This window comes from Podarcis cretensis (genome assembly GCF_951804945.1).
Source record: "Podarcis cretensis genome assembly, chromosome: 13".
Classification (NCBI taxonomy): Eukaryota; Metazoa; Chordata; class Lepidosauria; order Squamata; family Lacertidae; genus Podarcis; species Podarcis cretensis.
In genome coordinates, this window is record NC_137182.1 from 44,833,024 (window position 1) to 44,845,352 (window position 12,329).

A 12,329-nucleotide genomic window follows, 5' to 3' on the forward strand; every position below is an offset into this window, starting at 1 on the left:
GACACATCTCATGAGTTTTTCTCTCTAGTGTGAGGGATGCAATTGTCTTGCAAGGAACTGGGATTGATCTGAAGTGGCAGCTTTTCAAACTGTGTGCTGGAAGAACCCTGCAGTTCTTGAGAAGCATTGCGAGGTGTGTGTGTGTGTGTCTATTAATGGGAACATCTGTCAACAGCAGATGAGGTTCCCTGAAAATGAGATTTCCCAACAATGCTGCTGATCCTCACCTTGCAATGTGTCATGTGCATTCTTGGTTATACTCTCAGGTCATGGGTGGAAAGGGGTAGCGGTGAGGCCCGAATGGGTCTGCTCAGTGTGCCTGGCATGAAGAGGGTGTGCACCTGAGAGCAGGCATCTTCAGCCCTTTCAGACTCATTTTTAACCCCAATATGCACTTGGTAACAGATTTCTAAGTCATTTACCATATATCTGCATGGTAGTAATGCTCGAACTACCACAGGGGATTGAACCCAGGGACCTTTTGCACGTAAATCAGAGCTACAGCTCTTCGTCACATCAATGTAGGAAATACAAGTCCAAAGTAGGAAGGATTCCCTGAAGGTCTCATTTCAAGCAACATCTGATGGGATTCTTATTGAGTGTAAAAAGTGGAGAGTAGAATCTTCTTGGATCTAGCCCCCTCCTCCATACTGCTGTGCAGCACACCAGCCCTCCATATGTGTGGCTTGTGAGACTCACGTGATCCCTTTATAGTGGGATCCAGGAGGAACCAGGATCGGTAAATCAGGTCTTTAATGCGTACTAGAAATCCACACTCAATCCAGACAGTTGCTATTGAAGCGTCCTTTGGTTACTGCTTATTCCCTGCAAGTCTTACTATCTAAGGCAGGGTTATACAGGGAGGGAGCCACCCAATACCTGAGGCAGGAAAAGCCAATATGGTGCCTCCAGATAGTGTTGGACCACAGCTCCCACCATTCCTGACCACTGGCCATGCTGGCTGGGGCTGATGGGAGTTGTAGTCTCGACAACATCTGGAGGGCATAACACTGGCTATCCCTAAGTTAAAGGGTCACCTTAGAAGTTGTTCCCAGTTTGATTAAACATGTTATTAGGCTCACCCCTAGGTCCCTGAGGAACAAGAAGTTCCAGAGGTCCATTGCTTAGACCAGGTTAAGTTTCCTGTGAAAATAGATCACTGAAGGCTTATGGGATTGAGTAATGATTGTGTTTATTTACAGAGTGAACTTATTTACAGCTTGAACTGTCCAACAGCACATCCCAACTAGAGAAGCAGTCAACACTCCTAAATACACTTTCCAGAGGTTACAGAGCCTTAAATGAATTTCTCCTGGGTTGCTTCCACTTAGCCTGTTGAGCATTTGTCCTGATTTGTTTGCACAAGGTTTGCAGGGAGGTTAAATGGCCACAGCTATTTATTGAGCATTCGATCCGTCTTGTCTGCGGGAAGTTTGCATCAAGAAACCACATGTTTCTCCCTTCACTTCCCTGTTTGCAAAAAGTCCATTTTGCAGTGAAGCAGCTTTGTTGCACTGGTGATAAATCATCTTTATGTGAGCAACCTGAATTTGCCAGAAATGGCAATGGCCTGGGAATGCCCTCAGTCTCACTTCCCCATTCAAACAGCTATTTCTTTAAAGAGAGAGAGAGAGAGAGAGAGAGAGAGAGAGAGAGACTTAGATTATGCCACCCTTTCAACTATGTCATACTTGAAAGGGGAACATATGCCTTTATGTCCCATTCAGGAGATTTGGGGAAGTCCTTGCTATTGAGATCAATCACCAGCAGCTTCCCTAGCAACAGATGTACTTGGCAACTTGGCAACATACAATTAACAAAGTTCCATCTGGCTGTGTTATACCTCTGCTGTCCAGATGCTCAGTCTTACAACAATACCTTTTCCTCCCCAGTAGAACCGAACTCTAGAAATGAGCATCAGGGGGTGGGGGCGGCAGGGGCGGGGAAAATGCCCCACAGCCCTACAAATTTGCAGCATATCCTATGATGGGCACTGCTGGGCTAGCTCCCATGACGTCAACTAAACATTCACGGCTTCCTTGCTCTGGAGCAGTTCTGCAATTTACAAATGCCTCTGGCTTTCTCCCTCTGCTCTGAATTAAAATGGAAAGGAAGTTCAGTTGACTTTAACTGATTTGTTTGTCTGCCATAGAAGCTGCAAAACCTGAAAATGCTAGATTCACATCATGGATGAAGAACCTTCCCTTATGGAGAAGGACCATGACTCCATGTGCTCAATCCCACCTCTTTTGGGCAGGAGAGCTGTTGTCAGTCACTGCAGGCAGCACTGAGTTAGATGGACCCAAACTCTGATTCGGTGTAACACAGCTTCCCATGTCCCTGTAACTTCTGTTAACTATAAAAGCCCATATTTTTATCTCAGCTTGATTAAATGATCTGCCCTATTGGAACCACACATGGTCATGGATTTGGGGGTGGAAACGTTGCTTTCCGAATTCTACACACATCATAAAAGTCCTAACTTCCGATGCTGAGTGGTTTCTGTGGAATTTCAAATTTCACTTCAAGCCGTCACTGCTTCCTGTGGGAGTGAGTTCTGTAGTTTAACTAAGGGCTTGTCCACACTTACCCCTGGGGAAGCCTGCTGTTTACCACTGTCAAGTGGGTTTTGCACCAGACTGATGTTTGCTCCAATTCAGCACTAAATAGTGGGTTTCCCACGGGGAAGCAGCAGGGCAAATGGAAAACTGCTTGGACCCAGGGCCCCCAAAGCACGGGACAAATGAAAAACCACTAAGGACAAGCAGAAGTGTAGATGAGCCCTATGCATTGCATGAAGAAGTACTTTTATCTGTCTTGGATCTTCCAACATTCAGCTTCCTTGGACGTCCAGAAGATCTAGAGTTATGAAAGATGGAGAAAAACTTTTCTATACCCACTTCATTCATGCCATGTATAACTTTCAGCACATTTCTTCTTCACTTTCCTAATCACAAAAAGTCTATTTTTATTTTGTAAAGTAGATTTTGTTGCTTTAGAGCAACAAAATTTTCCGGTATGTGTTTGAATCCCTTTAGCAAAATACTGACAGTCTGGAGGTGACCCAAGTATTTGATATCCAGTTGGCCCCCTACTTTGTGGGTGTCATTTTTCTTGTCCTTTAACAGCACACTTGGGGTCCTGCCATGGAGGAAGGCTGCCCTCAAAGCTGGTGGAATGTGGAGGGGCATAATCAACCAAATACAACACAAATATACCAGCCAATCCTGTCCAATTATGAGAACTTGTTTGTTAACCCTCCCCGTTCCTCTTTTCTCTGCAGGATGCAAGACAGAACATTGCCTGGGAACTACACCATGATCACCCAGGTCTACCTGGTGGGACTCACCAGCCACCGGAGAACACAGCTTGTCCTCTTTGTGATTATCCTCGTTGCCTACCTGATCTCCATGGCGAGCAACCTCCTCATCATCCTGCTGGTCCAAATGGACTTCCGCCTCCATACCCCGATGTACTTCTTCCTCACCAACCTCTCACTCTTGGAGATGTGCTTCACCAGCACTGTTGTGCCCCAGATGTTGGCTCACCTGCTCGCCGGGGATGGGAGGCTTTCGTTTGGGCGCTGCGCCTTCCAGATGTACATGGCCTGCTCTCTGGGTTGCACAGAAGGCCTCTTGCTGGGGGCCATGGCCTACGACCGTTACATGGCGATCTGCTGCCCCCTGGTGTATGCTGTAGCCATGAGCCGGGCACGTTGTTTGATGCTGGCTGCCATCTCATGGGTAGGAGCCTTCCTTCTCTCTGGGCTCATCACAGCTTTTATCATGCAACTCCCTTTCTGCGGTCCCAATGAGATCAACCATTTCAACTGCGAGTTTGTCATGGTGATAAGGCTGGGATGCACTGACACGAGCTTCACAGAGGCCATCATCTTGGGGGTGGGGGTTTTCATACTAATTGTCCCTCTGGCCACCATCTTGATCTCTTATGGACTCATCATGGCTACTGTTGTGCGCATGAGCTCGGGCGAGAGCCGGAGCAAGGCTTTTTCCACGTGTGCCTCCCACCTGATGGTGGTCACCATGTTTTATGGCTGCCTCATTGGCCTGTACATGAGGCCTCGGTCAGGGACAGACCCCAGCCATGACAAACACGTTTCCATCTTTTATGTTGTCATCACCCCTCTCCTCAACCCGATCATCTACACGTTGCGGAATAAGGATGTCCATGCCGCAGTGGCTAAAGTCTTCAGGATAGAGCTGATAAACACAAGGCCTGAGTGGTCTTGAGAGGTAGCATTGTGTTTAGCAAACTGTGGTTGTCCAGACAAATCTAGGATGTTGAAGGATGAACAGGACGGAGTGGGGGAACTCACTGAAGCTCATAGATTTATAGGACCTCAGAAAATCTGATAGAAAGTATCTCTTGATCTCCTATATTTAGCAATGACAGGATAATTCAAGGACCTGAGGGGAGGAGCAGGGATTGGGGTGGTGATGGTGAGAGTTGCATGAAGAGCTGCCTACCATTTAGCTTCTGGTGTTCCAATTGAGGTGGGTCCTTTCATTCCAGACTAGCACCAAAGGGCTTCTTAAGAACTGACCTGCCTTAAGCAGAGAAAAGAACTGGCTTTCAAAAGAAGAAGCAGCAGAAGAAATTCCTAGTTGGAATCATGTCTTTACCATCGTATTATATAATTGTTATTTATTCTCTCTCTCTTTTAAATGTAATGTGTTTTGTGATGTTTGCCTGAAACACAGGTATCTACACCAAACTTTAGAATGCACCTTTTTTCCAATGGTTTTTATTGGATTTTACATTATATTTAACACAATTTTCCAGTAGTTTTTAATTATTTTACAATTCCAGCACATATGAAAAAATGTACCTTCCTTTTCTTTACATTTCCAACACTTATTAGAGCTTATTCTATACATCTTTGCCATTTGTACAGGTGTAATATACAATCGGTACATCATCTTCATATAATTCTCTTTTAACAATATACAGTCAGTAAATAGTTTTTCCCAGTAAATAGTAAATAGTTTTTAGGTTTTTTTAGTCAGTAAATAGTTTTTCCCAGTCTTCCATTTGTATGTTGTGTCCTATATCTTGTGCCCATTTAATCATTACAGATTTAACCTCTTCATCTTTGGCCTCCCATTCTAACAATAGATTATACATTTTCTTTAAGAATTTATTATTATCATCTACAATTTCTCTTTGGAATCTTGATATGGTATAGCCAAATCCTTTCTTTTTGTCTTCTTTAAAAACCTCATTTAATTGACAATGTTGCAGCCAATCATAAACATATTCTCTTTTCTGATCATAATCCTTAAGTTTTAATTTGCCTTCTCTTTCTACCAAAAGCTCTCGATATGTAGGCCATTTTCCTTCTATAATTGTCCTTTTAATTGAAATTACTTCTGTTGGGGCCACCCACCATGGCTTTTTTTGTTCTAATAGGTCTTTATATCTTTCCCATACTTTTATTAATGATCACCTAATTGTATGATTATGAAATCCTTTATGTACCTCCCCTTTATTATACCATAAATATGCATGCCACCCAAACTTTAGAATGCACCTGGCTGCAGGCCAGAATAATGTTTGGCAAGTTATGCTCCTTTGTTGCTGGAAGGTTCTCGCAATTTTCCTAAATTAACCTCTCGAGACCCAAGATGATGAGGTAACTAGCAACAAACTGATAATGATCCAGAGGTAAACTCCAAAGAGAGTGCATCCACACTCTTCATTGTCTTACTGACCCTCCGAGCTTTGGCAAGTTATAGGGGGAGAAAGCAAAACCCAATCTGTTGTTTATCTTCTTTTGATAAGAATAGACAAGAATGGTTGCTTTGAAAGCTTTATAGATTTGCTTGGTAGAGCTTATGTCAAGGTGGTTGAAGAACCAGCACTTAGTGACAGTGTACTAGCATTGCATGCAAAATATCTCCAATATCTATAGTTAAAGAACCTGCATGAACAAACCTGAAAAGGCATCTATGTGAGGCTCCAGAAAGCAAGATCCATAGAGCTAGACACAAAGGGCTTTTTAACTAAGAGTAAACTCAGGGCTTTTTTTTCCAGCCAGAACTCACCAGAACTCAGTTCTGGCACCTCTCAGGTGGGCACCATTGCCATTATAAGAGAACAAGGAAGGTGTTTATAGTGAGTTCCAGCACCTCATTTTCTACAAAAATAGCACTGAGTAAACTAGCTCCAATCCCTATACTATACTAGCATCCAGGGACTTCACTGGAAGATGCCAGGCACGATTATTTCCTTCTAAACTCTTCCTAACTGAGAATATAATGGGCAAAAATAACCAGCTAAGATGTCCATTTCTAACCAATACTACAATGGCTCATTGTGTCTGTGCCCATGCAAAGTCTATAATTAGTTCTGGATGATATTCGGACCTGGACATTTCACAGCTTGGAAAAGCTACAGGGTTCCAGATTTCAACTTCAAGGAAGAAGCCATTAGACATTTGACAATGAAGACCCTGCCTTGGGTGTGGAGCTTTCCAAAACTGTGTAGAGAAACATTCCATCAGCTGCCCTCATTTGAAACACAGGTTTTCTCCTGAAGTCACTGACAGTCTCTAGGAACCTTCTGTATGATTTCCCAACATTTTGCATTAGAGAACTGCCTTAATTAATCCAACTCCTAATGCACACCTTCCTATAAGGCAGTGCCACGCAGGAACCCGTCAAGCAGGAACATTTTGGAGAGGCACAAAGGTAAGATGATATTCTGTGATAAGGGTGTTAGACAGGCGCTCTAACCCACCCAATTTGCACTTCCCAAACCAATTTCCTTTAAAATTCGTAGTTTTCCGAATTCTGTTCATCCTCACCTTCCAGTCACTGACACTGTGGGATTTGCTATTTTGAAAAGTTACAGATTTTAACACATTTGGTCACATGTGCAGAATATCAGCAATCCTGCCTCTTCCCTTTTAATTTGTTTCTAGTTTCTTGCCTGATGTATCTAATCCTCCCCAGGGAAGCTTAGGGAAGACCAGTTCTGTTGGTCCACAGCAGGGATGGAGTACCTTTGACCCTCTAAACATTGTTGAATTTCAAAGTCCATCAGCCTCAATATGCATGCTCAATGGCCAAGGAGTTGTAGTTCAGCAAGGTATGGAGGACCAAAGGCTCCCCACACCTGGTCTACAGTAAAACGTGGCTGTACACAGCGCTGATTGTGATGTGGGAGAGTGTGGAGAAGAGAAAAGAGAACCTCCTATTGGCATAACTGCAATGTTTAGTTTCAGTGTAGATCTTAAATACATATTGTGTAGCTAAACCTGCTTGGCATCCTGTCCAAGTTGACAAGTTGCCTCATTGGTGTTTTTGGTGTTTTTTTTAAAGGCAATATTTTATTCTATAGATTTCAGGTCTTTTGACATGTCCCTCAGCACCTCTTTTCAATCCAGCCATTGTTGCCTTCTCTGGTGGGTTAAATCCTTATATCTCATGCTGTGCACACACCTGTCCATTCAACAGTTGCCATGAACAGGGAGTCCTGTTAAAGTTCATTTCCTTTTTGCCCAAAACATTTGCTCCTGAGACGCATCTGGAGAGACAAAACCTGGGCAGAACTATTGCAGATATTAATACTGTGAAGTTTGAAATGACTGGATGCATAAAAAACTGGGTTCTTTTGGAATGAAACATTGTCCAGACCCATTAAAATATTATTCAAAATTTACTTGCAGAACATTCTTCAAAAACAGAACAAAAGCATAAACGATACATCCATACAATATCTTGTGCTGTCCAGCGCAGGCTCAGCATCTTAGAAATTAAGCAAACTTATAATCAAAGCTGACAAATATAGCTCTGTTTCTCACACACAGGCCTGCATTCCAGCCCCCAAGACTGTGTGCCCTTGGAGAGCAAAGAATCCAGCCACCACCCTTCCAAGATGGTGAATTGGCAACTCAATAGCCTCATCACATGATCAAAGGTTGCATTCAGTTTAGAGAACAACCAACAGTTAGGTAGTTATCAACCCATTAAAAAATTCAGAGACCACTTAGAAAACTACTGTGGAAAAACCACAATGTTAGCAATACACATCTCGCCATTCTCCATGTTAAACCTTTGTTTACACACATAGGCATTCCCATTTCAGCATCAGTTAAACAACTATACTTAGCAAAAGCATCCAGAAATAGCCCTGTTTGTCATGGGGTCTCTTGCTGCTGGAGGTTCCCCAATCCTGGTTTAAGAATTGCATATTAATGAAGTAAATGTGGCAAAGGCAGTTTCCTGGCCATTTTCTGCTTCTTGGCTTGTAAGGTGAGAAGCAAATGGAGCTGTTGTCTCTCTCTAGCTGGGGCTTGTATGGTCTGCAGGCACACTAGACCTTGCTGAAGCCAAGAAAGTCTGGGTCAGGCCTGTGCCTGCATGAGTGATCACATGTTCCATCACCTTGGGCTGAATAATGGAAGAAAGGCAGGTTATAAATGGAACAATTGAAATAAGCGGGGCTTATGTGCTTTGAGATAAAACCTTCCAGAAGTTGTAGTTCCAGCCAGCCTAGCAAATGGTCAGGGGTGTTGGGAGTTGTAGTCCATCAGTATCTTGCTGCTGAGATGATTATGCAAAGTTGATTGGTTTGGGATTTGTTCTAGTGTTGCAGGAAGTGAAACATCACCTGTTTTTAAAGTTGTCCCATTCCCAGAGAACATCTCTGGTTTCTCAATGTTGCCCTTTCTCTTCAGGCAGGAGACTGGGATGGGGTTGGCGAACCTCACCACTATCACAGAGTTCATCTTGGTGGGACTGACCAGTCACCGCAAGACACAGATTCTACTCTTTGTGGTCATCCTCATAATCTACTCCCTCACCATTATGGGGAACCTGGTGATCATTATGCTTGTGTGGGCTGACTCTTCCCTCCACACGCCCATGTACTTCTTTCTAATACAGCTGTCAGGCCTGGAGATCTGTTACGTCACCAGCACCTTGCCTCAAATGTTAGTTCACCTCCTTTCCGGCAATGGGACCATCTCCTTTGCCCACTGTGCTATCCAGATGTACATTGCACTGGGCATGGGCAGCACGGAATGCCTTCTCCTAGCTGCTATGGCCTACCTGGCCATCTGCCACCCCCTGCTGTACACCACTGCCATGGGCAGGTGGCGTCAATTGCAGCTTGCCTTAGTCTGCTGGATGGGTGGCTTCCTCCTGGGTTCAATAAACGTGGCCTGCACCTTCAGGCTCCCCTTTTGCGGTCCAAACCGCATCAACCATTTCTTCTGTGAGCTGCCCGTGGTGCTGAAACTTGCATGTGCCGACACACACGTTACACAAGCCATTCTTTTTGTTGCATCTGTGCTGGCCCTGCTAATCCCCGTTTCTGTTGTCCTAACGTCTTATGGACTCATTCTCTCCTCAGTGTTGCGAATGCGGTCAACTGCCCGACGGCACAAGGCCTTCTCCACCTGCGCCTCTCACCTGGTGGTGGTCACCTTGTTCTATGGCACTGTCATGTCTATGTACATGATCCCCCAGTCAGGGTCAGCTCCTGACCGGGACAAGCAAATTGCAGTCTTTTATGTTGTGGTCACTCCCTTGCTCAACCCCATCATTTATACTCTGCGGAATAAGGACATTCATGGGGCAGCAGCCAAGGTGCTGGGAAGATGGAGCTTTGAACAGTGAAACTAAATGTTGCCTGTGATATGAAAGGGGTGGCTCAAGTGTTGGTATTCACCACATAGTTACACAAAGAGGTGGCAGATATTTCTCCCCCCCCCCATCCCCTAAGCAGTGGTTAGATCTTTCTTAACATCTCACATTGATTTTAAATGATTAAATTGAATTAGCTCCTCCAAATTTTGAGTGGTCCCCTTATCCATGGAATTTGAATTTTTATTCTCCAGTGATATGAGCAATTCATATATCTAAATATGTTATGGGAATTCTCTATGGAAATTCCACCCTACCCCATTATGTCCTTTTGATTTTGGTATGTGGTATCAAATCCATTCTGATTGTTGTAATTTTATTTTATAACCTTCAAATTTGGCAAAATAATTTAAGTAAATTTAAAGCAATTTCAAATGGCTTACCAGGATCCTTTAGTATTAGTACATCGTTTTCACATACACTTCCACCCCTAGAGTTTTCTGTTCTTTTCTAATTGCTTCTGCAGGTGGATTTGGTGAGAAGCCAGACAGTACCGGAAACCATGAGAATCCTTGCTTTGTGCCTCACAAACATAGCTCCAACTGAGAATTGTAGAATTGCGGAGTTGGGAGGGTCCCAAAAGGCTCATTTAGTCTGCAATGCAGGAATTATAGCTAAAGAATGTCCATGCAACCTATGTCTGAAAACCATCAATGAAAGATAGTCCACAACCTTACTTCTCTGATAGTACCTTATTAATGCAGATTGTAGCAGTTAGATCAGAATAAATCAGCTTAACCCACAAGATTAAGAACTGTAGAATTCAGAACACTTACACTATCAGCATTCTAAATTGTGCAAGGAGACTTTGCGCATGGAGCAAGCTCCATGGTGAAGACCTTTGGACTCCAACATGTAGCAGGTGGTGGGACCAGGCAATGGGGAGTGACGATGGGGGGGGGGGGGACGACGACGACACAGGATCAGCCAATAAAGAAATACCAAAATTCTTAAATAAACACCAAAATTAATACAGTAGATACAGCCATGGACGTGAGTTTTACCTTTGTACAATAAGTTAATTTCTACACATGCTAGTGTGCCGCTCTATATCCTATTAGGCTATCTGACGTTATGATTTTTTATTATGTTTTAATCATTGTTGCTCTGTAATGTGTTTTTGGGACACGGGTGGTGCTGTGGGTTAAGCCACAGAGCCTAGGACTTGCCAATCAGAAGGTTGGCGGTTTGAATCCCCATGACAGGGTGAGCTCCTGTTGCTCGGTCCCTGCTCCTGCCAACTTAGCAGTTCGAAAGCACGTCAAGTGCAAGAAGATAAATAGGTACCACTCCGGTGGGAAGGTAAACGGTGTTTCCGTGTACTGCTCTGGTTCACCAGAAGCGGCTTAGTCATGCTGGCCCCATGACCTGGAAGCTGTACGCCGGCTCCCTCGGCCAATAAAGCGAGATGAGCGCCGCAACCCCAGAGTCAGCCACGACTGGACCTAATGGTCAGGGGTCCCTTTACCGTTACCTTTACATTCTTCACTGTCATCAGTAAACTATTGGCTATGAAAGGCTACAGCTTCTGCTCTGCATCAGAAGTCCCTGGTTCAATCCCATATATTTTCAGCTGTGCCGGGGAATGTTCCTATTCTGAAATTCTGGAGAGCTGCCGACGCTCAGCGTTGACTTGACCTAGATGGACCACTGGTCTAACTCACTATAAGACAGGTGCCCATGTTCCTATGAGAATACCTTGCATCATAAAAGTTAAATAAAAGGTAAAACCTATGGATGTGCATTTAGATATACCCAGTTTGCATGCATTCAAATAATAGAATGAGGAATGTACTGGTATTTTGTTTTTTTGTTTTTTTTTATTAGAATGCATAGAACTCTATGTTGAATCCAGGAAAAACAACTTACTGCTTAACTTAAAGAAAACAAAAGAGATCATTGTGGACTTTAGGAAATGTAAATTGAATATTCAGCCACTTATTATTGAGGGGAAGTGCGTGGAACAGGTATCAGTGTTTCGATTTCTGGGAATGGAGTTGAGAGACGACCTAACCTGGGGAGAGAACAGCAAAGACCTGGTGAAGAGAGCACAGCAGAGGTTATATTTTCTGAGAATTCTCCGGAAAAACAATCTCTCAAAGGACCTGTTGATGGCATTTCACTGCGGAGAGCGTACTAACTTATGGTCTGTGTGTGTGGTTTGGGAGCTGCACGGCCAGGGAAAAAACAATGCTATCCAGGGTTGTAAAGACTGCAGAGAGAATTATTGGGTGCACTCTTCCCACCTTAGATCAAATCTATGCTGCCAGGTGCCATAAGAAAGCGGCAGAGAAAGCACATGATAGTACGCACCCCGGAAATGATCTCTTTCAGCTTCTGCCTTCTGGAAGAAGGTATAGGGTTATAAAGGCCAGGACTAGCCGCCTGAAAAACAGTTTCTACGCTAATGCAGCCCTGAGTGCTCACTGGAAGGACAGATTGTGAAGCTGAGGCTCCAGTACTTTGGCCACCTCATGAGAAGAGAAGACTCCCTGGAGAAGACCCTGATGTTGGGAAAGATGGAGGGCACAAGGAGAAGGGGATGACAGAGGACGAGATGGTTGGATAGCGTTCGCGAAGCTACCAACATGAGTCTGACCAAACTGTGGGAGGCAGTGGAAGACAGAAGTGCCTGGCATGCTCTGGTCCATGGGGTCA

General features: G+C 44.1%; 2 protein-coding genes across 2 annotated transcripts; both read left to right on the forward strand.

The window, feature by feature from the left end:
• Positions 1-1,225: 1,225 nt before the first annotated feature.
• Positions 1,226-4,623, forward strand: LOC307202016 (olfactory receptor 2D2-like). The gene is made up of 2 exons (XM_079951636.1): positions 1,226-1,286; positions 3,284-4,623. Exon 2 carries the CDS (start codon positions 3,285-3,287, stop codon positions 4,248-4,250), a length of 966 nt encoding a protein of 321 aa, XP_079807762.1. The 5' UTR covers positions 1,226-1,286; position 3,284; the 3' UTR covers positions 4,251-4,623.
• Positions 4,624-8,714: 4,091 nt separating this feature from the next.
• Positions 8,715-9,644, forward strand: LOC307202034 (olfactory receptor 2G3-like; the record flags this gene model as incomplete). Its single annotated transcript, XM_079951654.1, has 1 exon — positions 8,715-9,644. One exon carries the CDS (start codon positions 8,715-8,717, stop codon positions 9,642-9,644), a length of 930 nt encoding a protein of 309 aa, XP_079807780.1.
• Positions 9,645-12,329: the final 2,685 nt, after the last annotated feature.